The sequence below is a fragment of the Astyanax mexicanus genome, chromosome 12, assembly GCF_023375975.1.
Source record: "Astyanax mexicanus isolate ESR-SI-001 chromosome 12, AstMex3_surface, whole genome shotgun sequence".
In the NCBI taxonomy this organism is placed as follows: domain Eukaryota; kingdom Metazoa; phylum Chordata; class Actinopteri; order Characiformes; family Acestrorhamphidae; genus Astyanax; species Astyanax mexicanus.
The window spans coordinates 12,523,430-12,547,116 of NC_064419.1; the positions used below are offsets into that span (position 1 = coordinate 12,523,430).

Genomic DNA, 23,687 nt, shown 5'->3' on the forward strand with positions numbered 1-23,687 from the left:
CACAATAACAAATGTGAATCAGTGTCTGTATCAGTAATAAAAGTAAAATAATTAGGCTAGGGTTTAAGGGGGAGCCATGTAGACTGCTAAATGCAATGTTGCACACAGGTGCACACAGTAGCCCCATTAGGTGGTAATTAAACATTTTGGTTTGGTTATAGGTGGTACATTGCTTTAAAAGTTTGAGAACCGCTGCTGTAGAGGATATAGCAAGCAATAATAAAAGATCTGTGCCAAGTGTCTTTATCATAAATTGATTCAACACTGTATTGAGATACTTTTTCAAAAATTATTGAAAAAAAGTACTTAAACAGGAAATATAGGCTTCGCTGCGGCAGTGTAAACTTGCACAGAAGTGTCACAGAATAAGTTTTTATTTGCCACCTAAAGAAAAAAAAGCACCATATAAAAATACAAACAGAATAACCCTGACATCAAACCATTTGGTAGGTAATTTGGGGTATAAATCTAGTGGAATATGTGCCCAAGTGAGTGAGGTTTCATGTGGTGCTGTGATGATTTTTTTAAGACTTTGGTGCATCTCATCGCATCGTTCCACCTCCTTCTTTTCTGCAGTGCAGGCACTTGATCACAGCATGGCAGAGCTCATTAGATCAGGAGGAAACTGAACTGCTTTGGGACAGAACCAGTTACTGGTGTTACCCTGTGCTTCTTTGTATTGAAGGTTAAAGTTATTAAGTCCATTCCAGCCCTCAGAAGCGCACTCGAACCTTCCACGAATAGTTTGTTAAGACCTTGTTCTTCTTCCTCACGATGCAGGTGTATGTACCCTCATTGATTGCATTCGCCACAATGCTGATGTGGTCGTTCTTCAGGGAGATGTAGCCAGGGTGAGAGTATTCCAGCAACTCGCCATCTTTGTACCAGCTAGCAAGGGCAGAATGGTAGAGGTTAGTGAATTGTGATAATGGTGCTAAAATACATAATTCTGCTACTTTCACAAAAGCATAGTAAACACTGTTCACTGCAGAGTCTGTGACATAGCCTACGCGTCTTGGTGTGTTTGCATTTCCAACTTTGCAGTGTAATTTTGAGAGCAAAGCATAGCAAAGGCTGAAATTCTATGCTTAGCAGAATAATCACTCTCTGTTTGCCTTAACCTATAACTTTTCCAGGAGCTGTATGTGTTAACACAAATGTCTATTTTAATTGTACCGTATACTACCCAGAATTCTGTATTAGTTTTTTGGTCTAGACATCCCAAAATGTGATGTCCAAATGTAACCTCCAAGGAGGTTAAAGAGTTTTGGGTCAGAGTGGGGTGTTTGTTTTTTGTGGGTCTTGAGGGATGGTGGATGGAGCAGAGTCGTACTGGAAGCTCTGAGAGCTCTTGGTGCTGATCTGGTTCTGACCATCATTGCCATCAAGTATGAAGGAGCTGATCGTTTTTTTGGCTTTGTAGACCAGCGTCAGGGTTCTGAATCTGATGCAGGCTCCACACTTCATTGGTAGAATTCAGAAAATTTGACTGGCGTGCATAAGTGTATAAGTAGGAAAGGGGAACAGATTGGAAAATTAATTCTGTGAAAATGCACAGATTTCAGCTGTTGCTAAAATTATGGGATGACTGTTTAAATGTGAAAAAAGGGCACCAAACAACAAATGGCATAAACTTATAAACCTAGTTTAGAAGGTTTTATTACTTACTGATTCGTCAGTCAAATTATTGTGACTGCAGGATGGAGGTGCCATGGAGAACTACCTGAGGGTACTGTGTGAATAAACAGTGTTTTTAATAAACTAGCAGTGCCTCATCTTAAATATCAGGACCCTTAGAATTCTACCAATGAAGTGTGAAGCTACTTTGAGTTTAATTGTGAAAAATAGTGATTTTTATGGGCAACTATATGCCCCATCACTAGCATTGTGCAGATCTTTTGGAAGTATCTGCTAAAATCGCTGTATTTGAGAATGCTGGGGGAGAATGGAGGTGGGCTATTAACAAAAAGTTGTACTCGTTATGTTTCACTTCAACCCAAGTACATTTCACACTGGATTTTTCAAAAAAATAATAAATAAATGAATAAAATAAATAAATAAAGCACTGAAGCATCACCAGAGAGCAGGTAAAAGGAAAAACAACTCACTACACTTTGCCTTGCTTCGCAGCAATTTTCTTTCCACAGCGGAAGGTGAGTTTCTTCCCCTCAGCAACAAGCTTGTGTTTGGTCCGTGGCGGTGCTGCAGTTGGGGCGACGGTGGGAAAAGGAAATGCTGTTTGGGCATAATAACAAGGTCTTTACTTGGCAATGATATGCACGAACGTTACATCTGCAATATACATACTTAAGTCTCTTCATAGAAGTCACCTTCAAGTCTTCGTGCTAGACCAGATTACACTTTCTCACATGCTACAGGGCCAGCAGAACTGCTCTCAGAAAACGTTTAGTTTATTTCAGTTCATTTTCGGTTTGGGAAAATGTATATATGTATCTTACAGAAAAAATATAAAAATAAAATCTTATAAAAATAAATAATAAAGAAAAAAAAAACACCTCAGTAAGTCTTGCAACAAAGTCTTTAATCAAATCAATACAAACTGAAAAGGTATAGTCTGAAGCTTTAGCTTTTTTTGCCCTATACCCTATTTACCTTAACTTATATACATTTTTACGTTACGCAGTGTAGTGACACAGACACCATCAAAACAATCAAAAATTTCACAATTCCATATATGGACAGATCATTTTTCAGATTTACACTTGTTTAACACCCTGTTTTTAAACATTTTTTCATATGTAATTTGAACTACACATTCTTAATTCCTCACCAAAGCTATTCCACAGCTTTACCCTGCTGACGGATACATCTTTAAGTATATATTTTTTTATTTGACCTATAGCTCTTTTTATTTTTAATATACATATTCCGCTTCTAAAATTCAGAATTGCTCTTATTTGGTTTTAAATAACTACTAAATCTATAAACTATAAAAAGAACTGTATAGTATATAGTAAATTCTGATTCAGAGTATGTTTTGTTTTATACAGTATTGCAATGGTTTTGGCCCTTTTTGTTTTTACATTATTTATGATCAATTATTACACCAAGAAATGTATTTTCCTACACTCTTAATATCAATATAATTCTTTATATGTTGATTGCCAAATATTATAAAATATTTAATTGTTAATTACATTGTTAATTTTTTATAGTATTAGTACAAAGTTTAGTTCAAAATATTGTTTGCAACGAACCCCGATCATAACGAGTAATCACGTTATCCATGTCGTTACTTCTCATAACTAGGAGGAGTCGTTCGTGGTTTGGTTGGTTCTTGTCACTGCAGTTTAGTCTTCTGGCATCTGAAGCCCATAAGCAGAACTGAGAATCTGAGATTCCAGTGGCTTGCATTCACGCACAAAATTTTCCCCCTAGGACCAAACTGCACCCCAACTGCAATGAGAACCAGATTAGAAACCGCATCCTCTTACTCTCCTGAGCAAACAAAACCCCAACACTTCGATGGAAAAGCCGTCTGCACCGGGGAGTCTCGAGGAGGAGACGTTTCCTGTTGTGCTCTTCCAGGACACGGGGCTGGCTCCAAACGCTTGGATTCCTGAGCTGAGCGAGTATGCTGGACTCCAGTCGCCAGACACAAGATTTCTCTCAGAAACTTTAAAGCTTAATGATGGAGGATTGGAGTCTCATACTGATTTCAGATCACGTGTGTTCCTCTGTGCTGAAATGACTTAGACAGGGCTTCCTCAAATACTATGATTTACCTTAGATTTAGTCAAGTCAAGTAGTTTTTTTTGTCAGTAGAGGACATACAGAGGATTAAAATTGCATTACTTTCCTTCCCAAAGTTACAGCAAAAAAAAACAAAACACATTGACTGAAGTACAATAAATTAAATAATAAAAAATATAAGAATAAAATGGACAATAAACAAGATCACAGATATAGCCATATGTGGGTTGGGTTGGGTTGGGTAGTCGAGTTTAACGCCACATCAGCTCGTCGGCTATTTCGCGGCAGGAAAGGTACTGTCTAATCACAAGGTTCTACGATCTAAGCCATCGCAAGGCAGACAGACACAGACAGACACACAGACACATTCACTCACACACTCACACCTAAGGGGCAATTTCAATCAAGTTCCAATTAGCCTGAACGTGCCGTCTTTGGACTGTGGGAGGAAACCGGAGAACCCGGAGGAAACCCACGCAGACACGGGGAGAACGTACAAACTCCACACAGAAAGACCCGGGACGCCCCAGCCGGGAATCGAACCCAGGCCGTCTTGCTGTGAGGCGGAAGTGCTACCCACCGCGCCACTATGCCGCCCTATAGCCATATGTGAGACAAGAGACACAAGACAATAGTGCAATATAAGATGATATAATTTCACGACTGGACTTGTTGCACAGGTGCTGCATCCTATCACGGTACCACGCTGGAGTTCATTAAGTTCCTGAGAGCGACCCATTCTTTCACTAATGTTTGTAAAAGCAGTCCCAGCATGCATAGCTGCTGCTTTTATACACCTGTGGACATGGGAGTGATTGGGCTGAACACCTGAATTTAGTGATTAGGATGGGTGAGCGGATACTTTTGGAAATATAGTGTATCTGTTCATTTTTAACGCTATTGTAATTACACAGATAGTGGTTGGATAAATTGATGCAAAGCAAGCAGTTGTCTGTTAGCATGTGCTAAAGAGCTGATGATCTATCTGTTGCAGAATTATTATATAAACACTAACACAGTTCAGGGTCTGACAATGAACTTTCTTTTTCAGATCTGAATCAAACTTTATTGGTCATGATCAGAGATTGATATTTTGCTGCTTTGGCACTGATGTATTAAAACTATATTTACAATATTTGATAGACACTCTGATGCAGAATGACGCAGAATGTAGTTGAATCGTATTACCCAGGTTGGTGAATGTTGTGACTCGCAGTCTGCCACAGGGAACTATGCTGCAGTAATACAGATGTCTGACAGAATTTGAGAGAAAGAAAAACTGAAATCATAAGCCTCTTAATATTAAAGTTATGGCTGGCAGAAAAATGAATTCAGACAAGCTTGCCTTTACCTCAAACACACTTGATTGGTTATGACATGGTTGGTGTTTGAAGTCTGCTTTTTAGGTTTTGGCTATGAGCTATTAAAGTTAAAAGTAATGCAAGTCTGCTGTTTTAGCGCCAGCGCAAAACCTCAACACCAAACATGTCGTGGCCAATCAACTGTTTTTTGGGTTATGTATAAAATGAAATGTAAAATTGTCTACATTTAGTTTTTTAGTAAATTATGCCGCTTCTGGGGTGGAATAAATGTCACTTTTATTGATGATGTACAGGAACATCAGTAGTAAATGCAAGCGTGTGAGTGTCCAAAACTGTCCAAAAACTGATTAGATTTTCTGCCCCACCCATTCTTCCCTAGATGCGAAGATTAACACACAGTGGCAAATGAGAATGAGTGTTACTCTGAAAATATGTATATTTCAGTTGCCAAATTGCCTGTCTCTACTACGCTACTACGTGGTGGCGGTGATAAATTACCCAGCTATGATTAGCAACCTTACTGAAGATTAGTGATTTCCTGTTCAGCAGAAAAAAAGCCAGCTTGCCTGTTTCCATGGCTGCAGCACACTGTTTGCATGCTGTCGTGTTCTATACCTGGCAACCCGGGATGTGGGACTGGGGGAATGAAGGTGGGCAGATTTGAAGGTCACAACCCACACAGATTATCATGACATACTTCACAGTTCAAATAAGAAAACGCAGCACTGCTGACAAAAACAGCCAGTGCTTAAACTCAGCATGTTTCCTTAATATCTATTAATGATACATCCTGATCATGTTATTTATTAGTTTCTACAGAAAATATAATCCCTAATGGTCCTTCAACTAAAAATAACCATCTTAAAATGAAATGTCAGTAGTGTTCAGAAACACAGTTTGTCTATAAACAAACATTTCCAGATGTTTTTTTGCTACAGCAAGACAGTCTGCTATTATGATTGTATATCTACCAGAGTATGTATTTTTTTTAAAAAAAATGGCTTCTTGATTAATACTTTTATAAAGAAAACATTTCAAGAAGCCCCAGAAAGGCACTGTCCTGTTCTGCTATTTTTTCACTTATTTTATTCTGGTATACTGGGATAGGCTGTTGATTGCTGTGTTTATATTAGCTGTTGAGAAGCAGGTAGCAGGCAGTTAGCAGTATTAATGTGCTTGGCTCAAGCAATGAGACACATTAGGCCCACTTAGCTCTGTTTATATGTTAATGTGTCTGTGGAAAACCAAAATATTTCATGATAGACCATACCAGTATTTTCCAAATTTTGGTCCAACTTACCCAACATACCCATCAGCTAATTAACAAGCCTTTTATGGGTTAAATAATAAGTCATAAAATCCACTAATGAAAATGAAACATCTGTATCCCACATCTCCAATAATCATTCTATATTTCCAGATGTTCTTTACATTTGAGTGCTTAAAGAATGACAGACCTACTAGTTTTTTGTGTGAGAAGTTGTCAGTATATTATATTACTACTGCTACTATATGTCAAAAGGTTACAATATAATACATTTATGTAGAATCCTTACTATCCCAAGTTGTTTTTTGATATATGCAGTTTTACCAGCCTATTTATAAACCTGTAATTCTGCATTAGAACCTTCCACAATTATTGTTAACTCATTTTAATGACCATGAAAGCAAAAGGCTTTTCTTTTATTGGTTGGTTTATGTCATTGTGACTGTTTGCAGTATCCACAGAGCATGGCCTAGTTTGGACACACCTTAAATTCAGTGTTTTTTCATTGTTTTAAAATGTCCTGCATTGTAGATTAAAACAACGTCATCCAAACCATAAAGACACATATTGAATTATTTAATAAACAAAAAAGTGTTAAACCAGAATATGTTTAAAATTTTAGTTTTTTTAATTTTAGTTAAAAGTTTTTTTTTTTTTTTAAGTAGCTCCTCTTTCTTAGATGACAGCTTTGCACATATTGAGGCATTAAGGATTTTGTTTTGCTTCTTAATGTGTTTGAGAGAATCAGTTGCGTTGTGAAGAGGTAGCGTTGGTATACAGTAAATAACCCTATTATTGTTCAATATTGCCATAATCCATATAATCCATATTATGGCAAGAAACTACTCAATTACCAACCAATTATTGTTTTGGTTTGTTTAACACTTTTAAGTTACTACATGATTCCTTTTGTGTTCCTTCAGTGTCTGGACCACTTCAATATTCATTTACAATGTAATATAAAAGAAAAGCACTTCTGATTCATCTTTACTGGTTATTTGTCAGGTTCAGCACACTATGTTGTCCCGTATTTGTTCATCTTTACTCAACAGTTTTGGTATTGGCTCATTGCTTTTGATGGACGATTTAACAGTGTGGCATTTCCAAGTACTTAACTCTTATTATTTAATTATTTCCCAATAAATACTAGATACATTTTTAACGTCTGTCTACTTTTTTTGTAAAGAATATGCACTGTAAGTGTCTGCTTACCATAACAGAAGTCACAGCTGTGAGGGCAATGCTTCTGCATGAGCTTTCTTTTGCTTTCGCAGTAGCCTTTCCTGGCCCAGGCGGGACAGATAAATAATCTATCCAAACATCCTGGAGGGACAGAGAAGGAGAGAGGAATTAGGAAAGGCGGTAATGATGGGCAAAGCAAGAGAGGTGAGAGAGGACATGCAAAAGACCCACAAAAATACAAAGAGAATGAAGAAGATTTAAGAATATCCTAATTCTAATTACAATAAACTTCTTTGTAAACACTTAAAAACATTTGGATTCTATGCAAAAAAATTAGCGTAGTTGAGTAGTGTTGAATCAGTATGTCGTTTGCCAGTGGATAAGATGACAGTGAAGTCACAGTGATCACAGTGGTTTGATATGAAATATTTAGTTACATAGTAACATATCATATTATTCATAGTGATTGTGGGAATCAACATGTTCAGAGAAATGCACTCAAAACTTACAGAGAAAGCTATTACAATATTTTCTAACATTATAAGGCACACTTAAAATCATTTAAATTTCCCAAAAATCGTCAGTGCGCCTTTTGTTTGAATTTTACCAGTGCTAATGCTACTGCACCCAGCCTTAGTGGAAATTGCATCCTAAAATCTGGTGCGACTTATAGTGGCAAAAATATGGCAGATGAAATATGTGCACTGCTTGATGTCTGATTTTGTCTTAACTGATAGATTTGAGCAAGAAGAGCACTGATTAGAGAAGCAACCAAGAGGCCGCTCTGGTCACTCTGGCCATGGTCACTCTGGAGGAGCTGCAGAAATCCACACCTCAGCTGGGAGAAGCACAGACGCTCTCCATCCAAAATTTCTCTAGCAACTTGATGAGCAAAGCTGGTAGAGACATACCCCAAAAGACTTGCAGCTGTAATGGCATCGAAAGGTGGCTCTAGTATTGATATAAGAGGTATGAATACTTTTGCAAGCCACTGTACTTGGATGATTTCCAGAAATGACTCTGCAAAAAATCCAAAACTCCAAGTCTCTCTAAGTGAAGCAATGCACAATAAACCACATTTCAATATTTGCGCACAGTTTATTGGCTTTAAACTGGAGCATTATGTTCAGACATTCGATGTGTTGTGCTCTTAGGTTACGCACCGTAGAGTCGATGAACGCCCCAGACGTCGTCCTGCGTAATGAGTTTGCGTCCCGTCAGTGTGGCGTTAAGATGCATTATGGCTTGCGGGTTCTGGGAGTGCATCAGTCCCAACACATGACCGATTTCATGAGCTGCTACATGCACCAGGTCAGTCAACCAAACCCCTGTTCACAGAACATTCACACACAGGCAGGTCAGACAAAGTTAACATAACATTTCCAGAGTATCTTAAATCAGTTATAAAGAAAACATATATTCCTTTTCAAGACTTTTTAATACCACTCAGGAAAAATGAATGCCACTCTCACAAATGTAAAATAGCAAAACGGCACACATCATCAATATTAGGTGTACAGACTTTACAGTTATCTTGCGATTCCTGTATTTTCTGACAAACATACAGACACAAATAAAAAGAAAATTGCATTTATAGTCTGCCCCATTTTTAAGACCTTTGGGAGATGGATTTAAAAGATCATTTAGAATTATATTTACTGTAGTAACTCACAAATAACAATCAGCACGTATCATCAGATCATAAGGAAACATGCAAATTTTAAGCACTAGAAGCTCCTCTCATCAGAGCTACAGCCGGTGTTTTGAAATTGGACTGCTGTGGCCATTTCACACAATCATTCTTATGGCTGAAAATGGCTGATAGAAAGAAAAATGGACAGTTTTGTGAGTTGACTGGGTCACTAAAGTGTGCAGAACAGTGAATCACCATAGCTAGAGCCCTGGCCCCTCCTTACCCACTTTACTTAACAGAATACCCTCTGGTCATTCTCAAACGTTTCTATCTACCAAACATTTAGCCAAAACCTGCCTTGGAAACATGTTTTGGGATAAACTGTGCCCTAATACACATATTTAATACCATGTGACTAAATAAAACACCAAGGCTGTGTCCCAAATTGAATATAAAACACTAAAAAGTGTATTTAATAGAACTGAAATAGTGCACCACTATTTGAATGTGTGCTTCTTAGTATAGAAAGTAAAGTGTAGAAGTGTGTAGCTTGGTAGGCAGAAAACTAACACAACCGGCGCAGTGGAGAGGCATTGCTCTTACAGCCTCAACACCAAGGACAGGCAATCAACCATTGTATAAAATATAACAGAATACATAAGAGAAGGTAGTGTGGGAGAAACAACTACACACTAATGGTGAGTGAGGAAGGGGGAAGACCCAGTACGCAAAAAGAGTTCGCAATGCACGCACTAACTGACTGCGTATCTTTATCATTAAACCAGTTCAGTTTGAGGAACAGGACAAACATGATTAAAGCTAACATCAGTACAGTGTATTTGTTTGTATTTGTTTGTGCTTTTTAAGCTTGCATTGAGTCATTCACTGTCCATTTGCCAATGGTAAACTACTTAACTTGTAACTTGTAATTATTACAAGTTGATTCATTTTGAAGAACTGTTAAATGACTAAAATAGTTTAGTGATGATTCATATAAATCAGCTGTTATACACAGACAGAGCTCTAACTTACAGTTTAATGTATATTTAACTCATTCCAAATTTCAAATCACTTCATTTAATTAACTTAAAAGTAACTTGAAAGGCTGATAAGTTTGATGAGTTAATTTAAATGAAAAAAGTGACTTATCGCAATTTACCGGTCAAGTCTTTTTTACAGTTTATGTTTTAAGTGTGTTATAATATTGTTTTTTAGAGGTGAACTCGTTCATAGTAAAAACATGTGGCCACTTACTTAAAGCTTCAAAAGCACTTGCCTTTCTTCCAGCTGAAGCGCATGTTCCCCAGAATCCAGTATTCATCATCGTCAAAGTGGATCTCTCCGGTCGGGGGGAAGAAGGCGTGGGCCAGCTCGCCGGTGATGCCGTCGAAACAGTGATGCAGGTAGGACTGCAGACAGTCCGTATGGTTTACAGGGTAGAAGCCTGCCAAAGCGAAACACTGAGTCATAATCAGCTTTCCAACACAGACAGCCGACTCAAGACCAGCAGGACACGCTCTCCAAAAGCTGGAAATAATGCCCCCAAGGAGCATAAATTTGAGGAGTCAACTCTGCAAATTTATGCTGGAACCAAGCTCGAATGTGTCCCTGAGGTGCACATACATGGGGATCGACTGTAATTTCTTTGACACCGGTCACTGACATAGACTCTGACAAAATTTTCCAAATCCCCAGAGGACACACTTTTTGACTCTAACCCAGAACGTCTCGACTGCTGCCAAGGTTCCATTAAATCCACTGCAGCTAGCCAGTTGTGTGTCTGTTTGTTTTTATTAGATTTTGCGCATAGGCCTTGTTTTATTTCATGGGTTACTGGCAAAATAGCGTCCCAAATCAATCAAATGGTTCTGGATACACCACATCTAAACCGACAAGTTTGCCGTTTCAGGTTTCCTCTCGTTTATGATCCATCCATGCCAAATCACAGCGATCTAGATCAACTGCAATACAGCGTGAAGAAAAGTTCCAGAGATTGCTGGGGTCTCTGGTGGCTGTTGAAAATATTAATAACCCATATCATTAAATTAGAAAAGTTAGCTTTTAGAATAATTAGCATATATATGCTGCTCAGTAGATGTAGTGGTACGAAGCTCAAGCTAAAATGTATTGATATTTAAACACACACGCACACATACATGTGATTTATTTGGACAACTCAGGAAACTTGTTGTTAATGCCCACATGTCGCCACACGGAAGAGAAAGTGCGTTAATGTTTGTAGACAATACAGAGCAGCATAAGGGCATGCTAAATGGTTAATATGGTATTTCAGGTCAGATAACACTGCTTAGGACATTTCTAGGCCGTTTCTGAGGTTTTGGCTAAGTGTGTGTTTAGATATGTGAACTTTTGCTACGTTTTTTTTTTTTTTACGATTTTCTGCTCAATGTGTCTCAGATCTGATTTTTTCATGGATGTGTGAACGTGCCAAATCAGATTTTTTCAAATCAGATCTGAGCCACTTCTTTATGTGGTTCTAAATCGGATATATATCTGATCCATGGACATGCAACATGAATGTGAACAGTCAAATCAGTATTAATGCATCTTTGTGCTTTTGTGCATGCGCTACGTGCTTCTCTGTCGTACCCACATGTCTCTTGGTGCAGCTGTGCAGCTATAGCTGTAAAAACAGCAAAAGCAAACCGCCTGTCCTTTTTTTACCTCCTCGACCTGAGCGTGAACTTCAGACCAGCTGTTTACTCTCCACTCCAGCAAAAATTGCTCCACATATGAGCTGCTAACAAACGCATCCATTTCCCTTTATAAAGCTTCAAGTTTTTGTTATTGGTTCATACATGCATCAATGTGCGCATGTGAGGAGTTTCAGGGACAGATTAATTCACATTAAAAACAGATACAGGTCACCTACATTTGTGAATCTGAATGATCAAGCTCGGATTTGAGCTATGTGGCTTGTAATGTGAACATAACCTTTGTTCAATTGTTCAGTGTTAAAAACGATTTATGCAGTAGCGGTGTAATGCAGACAATGAGTAAAAAGTGTTAATAGTAATATTAATATAGTTTCACTGTAATGAATTGATAGCATATCGTATATAGCAGCGTTTCTCAACCTTTTTTATGTCACGACACTCTTTTAATATATGCGAGATGTCACGGCACCCCAGGGGGCGGGGGATGCGGGGTACTGGCGCAGTACTTCAGGTGAGAACGGGTGGTGGTGCTGGCGCAGTATTTCAGGTGAGAACGGGGGGGGTGTTGCTGGCGCAGTACTTCAGGTGAGAACGAGGGGTGTTGCTGGCGGAATATGAAATAAAATAGCGCGTGCATCGCGTGGGGGACAAAAACTTTACAGTGTGTCCCAATTTAGGGGCTGCATCCTTCAGAGGCTGTATTCGAAGACAGATTGCGTCACAGCTGCGCAGTAATACACCGCCTCTGTGGGTCGCATCCTTCAGAGTATGCTGCCTGTGAATTGGGACACACCCCGACACGAGCTGACTCTGGAAAGGAAATATGCACGTGAGGCGCAATATTTTGACGGCACCCCCGATGAAGCCAGACGGCACCGCGGCACCCTGGTTGAGAAACACTGGTATATAGTATAAGGTTTTAAATTATACTTTCCTGAGGTTTTCAAATGTAAACCAAATGGCAGTTTAATTCTTTATGTAGCATGTATGTTTTATAAATGTTCATTTATGTAGCATGTGTGTTTTTTACATTTATGATCGGTATACCAAAAACAGTAACAGCAGTAAATATCCAAAAGCTTATAAAGGGCATTATATATTTTCTAACAAATTGCACAACAGCAATGACATGACCCAAAAAGGGTCAGCTTCCACGTCCCAGTCATTCACCAGATTTACTGCCATTTCAGATGAATGGAACCAGTTACCTTCAGCTCAGTTTTGGTCTGTTGCAATTGTTTCCAGGCATATGTTCACTAACAATGGCTGCACTCGATGCCAGACGCTTAAGTGGCCGCTCTGTGGGCCAAGGTTACATAGTGCTATTCTGCAGGCTCATACCGATTTTAATGTCAGCCTCCTGATCAGCAGGCACCTCTCTGAAGCTGAAAGGCGACACGTCGCTCCACATAGAGAAAGCTTTGGCGATGCCTCTGCGCGTGTCGCTGGCATTCATCAGGTTCCTTGGAAATGACAGCAGTCTACAAAAACACAGCAGTAATGTGCATTTAATGGACAGTTTTAGTTATCATAGTGCAGTAAACTGACAAGATATGATTGGTCTCTGAAATTTGCAGCTTTAATTTGGCACTGGTAGAACAACACCTTTTTCCCCACTGCCATCAGAATCTTAAACCTACTTCAAAAATAACATTGCCACAGTTATTTCTCTGTGGGACATTTACTGTAACAGTGTTTATATTCGCACTACTGAACCTTTTTCTCACTACTGTAGATATAATGTTCTTGCTTGTAAATAATATCCACGTTATATATTACTGCAATCATGTACATACTGCAATATTAATGTGAATTTAACCTCTTTTGCCGTTCAGAAGTGAGTATTATCGGCCCAGCAGTGAGACCTGCTGAATTTCCTATAGTGTCTCTTAAAATGCCCCTTATAATACGGTGCGCCTTACAATGCGAAAAATACGTTATGTGAATTCAGCATTACCAGGCTTACAATTCGCTCTGAGGCAAGTGCCAGATCCCCAGCTCTGGTACAACAACCACCAGACACCTGCGCTCTCCAGCATCACAATTAGATTGTGCTTTTACAGGCTCTTTCAGCTGGTGGTGGCGAAGCAGAATTACATATGATTTGAACTAGCGATCCGCAGGCCATAGTTTTATTGACTCAGAGAAATGAGCTCAAACTGTTTTAAATGCATGATTTTTCCATTTTTTTGGTGCAATTAGAGACTAAACATCTACCTAAAGCCTAAAGTCTACCTTAAGAAAACACATTGCAAATTAACAATACATATCATCTTTTTAACATCATGTTCTACACCATAATTGTTGTAAAATAATTCAATACTACATATAATAGTATAATAAATATACAGGCTGCTAAGAAGGTGGTCAATGGTAAGCATTACTCAAAAGTATTTAAAAAGCACTAATAAATTTGTAATTTTTTGTCAGACAGAGACAATGAATACTGGATTTGTACTTGGCTGCTTGGCAAGAACTTCTCAGCAGGAGCTAAAACACTTTGGATGTTCAGAACATGATTCAATTTGTGCAGAATAAAAGAAGCATAATGCATAATTCCTACTTGTAGGTTAGCTTGAATTTGTCCCACTTCAGCTTCTCCGGGGTCAGGGTGTAGCGTTTGTTCCTGGAAAGGTGAAGCACGTGGGAGTGGGCATCTTTACGAATCCCAATGATCAAAACACCAGAAATGTGAGCTTCTTCCTTGGACAAAAAAAACTCAGATTAGCCGAATGATTAGTAGCGATTGCATTTTTTCCACTAAGCACAGTCTGCGTGCCACGTTGCACCAGAGCTCACGATAGCTCTCTTTGCGCTCCCCTAATAGACTAACCGCTTTGTTAAACCAGAAACACATCTTGAACAAATTAGTCAAATAAACAAGACTCAATCTGAAATGTGAAAAGTCAGAGACAGAGGCTTTGTTTAAAGGGGTTGCATAACATTACAATGCTATTGTGTGATTTCTGTCTTTCAGTCTGAACCCCAGATTTATATCCAGACTGCAGTCAGGTGTGAGCACTGTTACTCCCTGCAGAGCTGGGGTTCTCAAACTTTGTAGACCATGTACCACCCATGATCAAAAGTACTGCCTACTTACTGCAGGTAATGCATGTGTTTTTCTCACTTTTGCAATTGGTAGATTATAGGTTATTGTTTCTGGTCAGAGCAGTGTGCCTACTGAGACATCTCAGAAAACTTGAGACTGAGGGAAATAACAGGAGAGCATTCCCTTAAACCCACAGGTTAATTATTTATCTACTCTATTTATTCTCATGCAGAAACTATTGGGAATTATAAAGTTCCACATGGTTCTGTGGTTCTAGAATAATTAGCTTAAGAACTGTGAAGCATTGTGGGCTTACAGACAGGGTCTATTGAGTTGCACACTGAATGTAGGGGTGGGTGATATGGCCCTAAAATAATATCACAATATTTCATGGTATTTTCACGATAACGATACTCTTGGCGATATGACAGAACACTGAATTAAAAAAATATATTTCAAGAATACACTACTGCCACAAAATCTAAATTAAATGTTATGATTGCATACAGTATAATATGGCACATCTCTAACTGAGATATTAAAAAATACAAGAATTTTATCAGATTTGTAACAGTCAATGATCCAGAATGTCCTGATACTGGACAGATATAATCTGTCTCTAGCAGATATATAATAGGAAATGAAAACTGTGGGTGATATCGCACAATATTTCAGGCTATAATACTATTCATAATAATAGAAAATGTTGGGGATATTATTGTGTATGTATAACAATATAACACACCCCTAACTAAACACAAAGAAATGTTGACAATAAAATGATAAAAATAACAGAAAAAAAACTTAACAGATTTAATTCTTATTAGTTTTGTACATGCGGCAAATTTTCTGAGGTAATCTGGCATACCACCCTGATATGTTTTGGGTACCACCACAGTTTGAGAACCACAGCTTTAGAGAATCAGTGAAAAGAATAATGTAAAAAATGTTCAGCTGGGACCTCAGCCTGCATACATACTGTATTCTTCAAGAACTTCAAGAACTGAGTGTTCACCTGTCAGCCGTTTATTGCTAATAGCACTCTGAAGCTCAGAGTAGGATGCTTGTGATTCTACAGTATGCAGAATATTACACTGTCAACCAAACAAAACTGAACCGCTGAAGCTGAGTATTCTTGTAGCTCTGCCACAGTTCCTGTGATGAAAGACATAAAAGATGATTCTACAATGGAGACATTCACTGCAGAGAGAACATTCAGCCTGGAAAGACACAACAAAGCAGTGCAGTCAGGATGCATGTTTGCAACAGCGCTCTACACATGTAGCTTATGTAACTAGCTCAGGACGACAGACGAAACATTTGGGTGGCCTCGTCATTCCGAGAGTCAGTGAACTTGACTTGTCTGGAACAAGCAGGCGAGGAAATAAAAATTCTTGGTCGCAGTGTACAATTGGACCCATCCCCACCAAATAAATACGTACACGTGCACACGCACACAGACATTTTTCAGCAGTGAACACATGCAAGATATGCTATTAAAAAGCAAATTAGCTTAGTCACTTGGTAAGAATTTACTCAGCGCAGAACATCTCTCTGCAAAAGTCCCACACGCAGCTGAGAACCACCAAGATTGCGTACTAAAGCTACTTGAGCTTTGTTTAAAAGACATTTGTTTAAAATTAATTTTATACAATAAGTTTGTCAATTAAATGAATTTCGTTTTGTAAAAACAACCTCATTGTGCATGCACTGACTGCAGTGTGCGAATGGTAAAAGCACTGCATCACTGTTTTCACCTAAATTAATAATTTAAAGTTGAAATTAAAATAATTTTATGAATGTAATGTATTAATTATTCCATATACCTTAATTTAATAAAAGTAGAGTCAGAATAGAGATTTTGCTACCTCAACAGAATATCAGCTCAATTTATAATACTTTTGCCAATTGGCAAAGTGTGTTGGCAACATGTGATTGACAGACGGTACAGTCGCTGATGTGAAACAGCTAAATTGATTTAACATAAACATAGACTGCGTGAGAATTAACAGTCATGGGCAAAACGAAGGTGTAACCCTAATACAAACTAGGGTAAAAAAAATACAGTGAGAACAAAGGGGAAACCAAACAAAGTATACCAAAGCACACGGAGTAGCATGACAAGACCAATGTTTGTCAACACTATGGACCAACATAGTTGGCAATACTTAAAGTGTAAAGTGAGTAACGAGACTGAAACGTGTAACTGTGGAGTCAAAGTGATCAGTACTCTGATGATGGAGACAGGAAAAGACAGTGCATGATTGGATGGTTGTGGACTTGTGTGACTGTGATGTCATGTTGAGGGGGGGTTAAGATAATTGTAGTTACTGCCAAAGTGTTAAAAGGTGCATGATAAGGAAGTTAGGCGCTAGAGTTAATCCACTAGAGGGCAGTTCAGAGTTTCAACAGAGAGACAACAACAAAATATGGTGACGGCAGAACAGATTGTGATCATATAATTAGTAATACAAAAAAAGATGAGTCTAAGCATTTACAGTGGTATGAAAAGGTTTGGGCACCCTGATCATTTTCATAATTTTCTTTTAGAAATCATTGGTTCTTCGAATCAGCAATTTCAGTTAAATATATCATGGACAAGCCAGCTTTCTTTAGGAATAAGGTGCAGTGGACTAATGAAACAGACTCTCACTGGAAGCTATAGGAAATGTTTAGAGACTGTTAGAGGAGAGGAGAGGAGATTTACTATATATTTACTATATATTACTATAATCCCCTGGTCAGGAGTAGCCAAAGCTCCAAACTGGTCTCCAGCCACAATTTGAGATGACCCGTCTGGAGTTCCCGTAAAGACTGATAACAGTGGTTTATGGAGCGAGATGGAGAAAGAGAGAGAGAGAAAAGGAAGGAAGACGGAGGCCTTTTTTGGTTGGGGGTGGTTATTACTGCAAAAGGAGGATCAACTAAATATTGATTTAATTTTTCTGCTGGAGTGTCCAGATTTATGTATTTGCCTAATTTTATTTAAATTATTGCACTGTGTTCTTCTGCTATATGATATACAATTGTAAGTCAGGGCTACAATGGAATGGTTTAAAACAAAACATATTTATGTGTTAAAACGGCCCAGTCAAAGTCCAGACCTAAACCCAATCGAGAACTTGTGTGAAGATCTGAAAACTGCTGTTCACAAACGCTCTCCATCTAATCTGCCTGAGCTGTTTTGCAAAGAAGAATGGGCAAATATTTCAGTCACTAGATGTGCAAAGCTGGTGGAGACATACCCTAAAAGACTTGCAGCTGTAATTGGTGGTTCCACAAAGTATTGACTGAATATTTTTGCACACCGCACTTTTCAGTTTTTTTATTTGTAAAAGAATGTTTTGTATCATGCATAATTTTCTTTCACTTCACTGTATACCACTTTGTGTTGGTTTTTCACATTTAATTCCGAAGAAATATGGAAAAGTTCAAGGGGTATGAATAATTTTGCAAGCCACTGTATTTTACTGAAATTGCTAACCTAAAGAATAATCATGAAAATTATCAGGGGTGCCCAAACATTTTCATGTCACTGTAAGTGGTGTAAACAAGCTTCTTCTTCATGTCCATATGACAGTGGTCATGTTTGGTTTGAACTATTAGCTACATGTACCAAAGACTGCAGCAAGTGTGCACAAATACAGACAAACAAAATGAATGGACAGACGCCTCCATCCAAATCCAACCACATATTTAAAGCTGAGCAAAAATGAGCCTCAGTGTTGATCTGTAGTGTATCATCTTCTTCTGTTGACCTTAAGAGAAAGATGCAGGTGACGTGTTAATCGAAGCTGTAAGATGGAATGGTTTTAGGCTACTTCAGCAGAACCCAGCACTAAACCTGACTTTTCAGTATTGGAACACACACATGCACACTTCACAGAGTGCCAGGAAGTGTCTGGGTTAAGAGTTTACAGACTTGGCGTGGTCTACAGGCTCCTCCACAGCGTTTTTACAAAGAACTCTTTTGGTTCCTTAATCTGAGTGTCTGCTTCGGCCGATGACGGGAATCATCTTTGTACGTGGCGCAACAAGTTGTGATGAATTTTCCTTTTTCTATTACTATAATCCCCTGGTCAGGAGTAGCCAAAGCTCCAAACTGGTCTCCAGCCACAATTTGAGATGACCCGTCTGGAGTTCCCGTAAAGACTGATAACAGTGGTTTATGGAGCGAGATGGAGAAAGAGAGAGAGAGAGGAAAGGAAGGAAGGCGTAGACCTTTTTGGTTGGGGGTGGTGGGGGCAACGAGGCAGAGGAGACATTCCAGAGTCGAAACAGTCCCAGAACAGGCCATGTAGCCTGGCTTTATATCAAATGCTTTCACAGGCTTGTTGTTCTAAGCTGCACTCTTGGCAGATGGATTCTTCTTTTTTCCTGAAGAAAATAAATGGAAAATTGGAGAAAAAAAGAAATGATGTTTGAAGTCCAAGGCAAGCGCAGCACTGCCGGACCCTTAAACGACAACGGGCTTTGGCTTTTAGGGAACAGCTTGGACAGTGGCTTACTCACGCAAAGAGCAGAGTCAGAGCTTCATTCTGACAGAACTAAACTCTGCAGCAGGGCTGTTTATAAGCAGGCTGAGCTGAAGAACCACTTGCGTAAGCTTTGATGTCGGATCAGTGCAATCATATGACGCGTTACTTGGTTACACTCTTTTTGAGAAAGGGCTCCTGATGGCTCAGCGGAGGTTCTGGATACAAATATTTAAATGTGAAAGACCTTCTGTCTCCAGAATAATTCTGTAAAGCTTAAACAGGATGACTTTGTTTGAACATTTGTACAAACAAAGTCACTGAAAGTTGGTCTTGAGGCTTTAGCATGGTGGTGAAGTCCTTAGTAACCCCTAGATCACAAAATGTGAGATGAATATGTCCCTAACTCTCAAGTTTATGTTTTGGTAAGAATGTCTCTATTGTAGGGTAATTTACCACAGCATGTCTCAGAGACTTGTTGTCTTGTAGTTCGTATACACTGGTTCCAGAACAGCAGTAAAGCTTTTTTGCCGCTCAGGGTCACGTTCATCTCACAGCTATCGCTGTTGATGAGAACACTCTGACCTTCCTGATTCCTGAAAAAGTACAACCTCCAATGCCTTGTGTCGTTGTGACACAGTTGAAAAGAAAGCAAAGATCATAAAGCTTAAATATTTAACAAAAAAAGGTTAGAAAAAATATATGCATATATATATATATATATATATATATATATATATATAAAACAATTAAGAACAAGAGTGTGAGGGTGTGGTCGTCTCCAACTGCACCCTTCACTATCAATTAAATTTTCACAATTAAAGCAACATCATATAGCATTTTACCATAAAAATTACAGCTTTAAAATCTTTGTAAAGCTCCACTGACCTGAAATACAGAACACAACATCTCTTACATTGCTACTCCAGGCACTCTGTACTCTGTATGTACTGCGTACTGCACTATGTAACTCTGGTGAAGTAAACAGGACAGTGTTTGAAAACTGATTGAATGTTGCATACCCCGAGTCATATTAGTGTAAAATCATAAAGAATGTATTTAGGTAATTAGGACTGCAAATAATGATTATTCGGTACCAAAAAACATTTATTTCTTCCATGCCCTCCATCTCTGTTTCCTGTGGGTCCGGCTCCTGTTCCTAGCTTTTTCTATCACTTCAAATGATAGAAACAGCTGAATGTGGGATTTAAATGAATAGTAAATGTAACAAAAAATATAAAATAAAAGCCTTTAAAAAAACACAGGTGCCAGAGTTATTCAGCCTAAACCTAATTTTACTTCAACAGCAATGTGTCTGAAATGTTGCACAGATGGTCCTGTGTTTACGCATATCACTTTATTTTGTGTTATTTTAAACTACAAATATGATTTTTTTCTCTCAGGGTCACAGATTATGAGAACACTGTGCAAACATTTGAAATTAGTTTTTTGTTTAACTGTCTTCTGTCTGTTTGACTGCTCTGAAGGAAAGGTTAGCAATAGCAGCTTAGCTGGTTAGCAGCACTGTCTAATGTTTAACTGCTTGTATATACATGGCATGAAAAGTTTGGCCACCCCTAATAATTGTCTTGATTTTTTTTTATAAATCATTGGTTGTTGTATATATAGAAGACTGACCCAGTGATTTTTAATAAGTGAAATGAAGTTTATAGGATTTACAGAAAGTTTGCAATATTTTTGTTTAACTAAGTTAGGCAGCTGCATGCATTTGGGCACCCTTGTTGTTTTATTGATTTTAAAACCTTTAGCACTAATTATTGGAGCACAAAATTTGTTTAGTAAGCTCATTGACCATGTATCCAATTATGAAAAAGGGTTAAGGTGGACAATTGCAAGTTTTTCTCTTCTCTGAAAAGTTGTATCAGTTGTAACATGGGAGCCTCAAAACACAAAATATAAAAAGCTCAAATCTCAGAGATTTCAGCTGTCAGTTTCCACTGTGAGGAACATAGTGAGGAAATGGAAGAACCACAGTGAGAACAGTCATAGTCAACCAGCTCCGAAGACCTACATCATCATCCTGGTGCAGATGGAGTCACTGTGCATCGTTCAGCTATTCAGCGCACTTTGCACATGGAGAGGCTGTATAGGAGAGTAAAGCAGAAGAAGCCTTTTCTGTGCACAAGCCACAAAGCTGTATGTAGAAAGTTTCCATTGCAATTCCTGACAGTCTATTATAAAAAATGCTAATATCGGCTAGATAAGTGCTAGAAACGCCCAAATCGTTTTATCTTTGGTTTTGTGTAACACTGAAAAAGTACGCTATGAACCTGAAGGTCATGCTGACCAGGAGCTGCATTAAAGTGCACTTGAAACACCAGCATCTGGCTGCTCATGCTCAATTGAAGCCAAGAGTGGTGTGGCCACTTCACAAGATCTCCAGCCACAAACCACTAACCCCAAACCTGACAGTACACTTAACTTGAGTAATGCTCAGAAACACTGCTCAGATTCGTGCTTCTGGAAGCGCCTTTCCACATTGAACATAAACTGCTTTTCTTCAGACTTTAGTTTTTTGAGCTACAATGGGTTGCTGCATACCCCAGAAATTTTAGCCCAATAAGAATAATATGATAAGAAATAATTGTAAGGAGTCAATTAAATGATTATGAATTGTTACCTCAAGGGACAACATTAAAACTAGCTCCTTTTAAAAGTGTATTAATTGCTTCTACAGATATGTTTCATTAATTTCTAGAACAAAATGTTAACAATAGTTATGAAGTTGTTGCGTAATTCATGACACATCAGATTTTTAACCTTAAAATATTTACAGTAATGTGCCACAATAACACAAACAAACATGAATGAAATTTGTATCAATATTCAGAAATGGGTCTGGACTTCTATGGGTCTGGACTCTTATAAAATCTCCTATTTTATGTTTTTAAGAAACAATCAATGCACAGGTCTCCCAATACATTAACTCTTTTTGGTGCACCACATACAGACTACTGTGTGTCTAACTACTTTACCATCTGCAAAATACAACATTCATTCAACATGCAATGAATTCACCCATTTAGATCTCAAGCAGGTTTTTCACTCAGGTGTTTTTGGTTAGTAGAAGCTGTGAATCCCATTATAATCCAACTGAGAGCTCACTCTGAACAGCACTCGTTGGTTTAATAATTCAGGAGGAAGCAGTGTTATGTCACTCTGGTCATGAAGTCTCTGGAGAGGCTTGGATTACATTAGCTAGCAAGTCTGCTGCTGTTAAACCCACGTCTGGACTGATATTTATCTTAATATTATGACAAAAAACAGACTATTCTCTCTCTCGCTCTCTCTTTCTCTCTCTCTCTCTCTCTCTCTCTCTCTCTCTCTCTCTCTGTGGGACAGAATTTAAAATAGAATAGTAATATGTATTTTCAATTTCCAAACCTGTTTAACTGCATATTCGATCCAGTTTAGTCTAACTTCGATCATATATGTCTATCATCATTATAAAACAAACCAATGTCAATATAGTCCTAAAGTAAAGCAGAAAGTGGAGTAAATTGCATTTTTTCCATTATTTCAGGTCAGAATAACATGTTTCTGCACACTTGTCCTGGTGTCTCTATTCTAGCAAGTCAAACAAGTAAAAAAGAACAAAGTTATATAGTGATGCTTAAAAGTTTGTGCCAAACAAAAAAAATGAATGGTAGTTGATGTTAATGTTTGATAATCCTAACGTTATTTGGTGTTAATGTTATACAAATTACTTGATATTAATTTGCAATTTTAATCACGTGAATCCAATTTAAGTGACTAAGCAAAATAAAGCATGCGGATAAACATTAAACCTGATGAAAAAAAAATTGAAATGTTTTCTCAACTTTTAACACAAATTTAATGCCAAGCTATTTGTATTAAATACATTTTTATGAGAAATAGCACCGTCTGCTGCTCTTAAATAAAGAAAATTCTTAATGCAATTTAAGACATAATATTCTGAAAAGTGCACTGAGTGATTAACTCTATAATTTATTATCTTGTACAGACAGGTAACGTGTTAAATTCAAGGCTGGGGAGGCTAAAGATTCTTCCATACCTCGGTTTTCCACAGAGGGAGGGCTGAGGCTCCGTGCAGCGCCGCTAAGCAGAGCCCGAGCACGGCCACCCGGGCTAAGCCGCCGCGCTGCGCTGGGCTGGAGCTCGCCATGGCGCGGGTCTCCTCCGGCATCTACTCCTCTCCGCTCCGCCGGATCTCCATTAGCGCCGGGAGGGCGTGCAGGGCTCGGGATGAGTGCGGCTGATGGGACGAGCAGACAGGGCTCCGCGCTGTGGAGCTGCTCGCTCTGGTTTTCTCTCTCTCTCTCTTTCTTGGCTTTTTCCTCCACTAACTCTGGATGTGTGCCTTC

General features: G+C 38.5%; 1 protein-coding gene across 1 annotated transcript; it reads right to left on the reverse strand.

Moving 5' to 3' along the window:
• Positions 1-356: 356 nt before the first annotated feature.
• Positions 357-23,666, reverse strand: mmp23ba (matrix metallopeptidase 23ba). The gene is made up of 8 exons (XM_007237033.3): positions 23,378-23,666; positions 14,360-14,499; positions 13,138-13,277; positions 10,395-10,562; positions 8,649-8,813; positions 7,516-7,626; positions 2,109-2,235; positions 357-888 (listed from the first exon to the last, which is right to left on the reverse strand). The coding sequence occupies exons 1-8, from the start codon at positions 23,507-23,509 to the stop codon at positions 714-716; spliced, it is 1,158 nt and encodes a 385-aa protein (XP_007237095.1). The 5' UTR covers positions 23,510-23,666; the 3' UTR covers positions 357-713.
• Between the last annotated feature and the right edge of the window lie 21 nt (positions 23,667-23,687).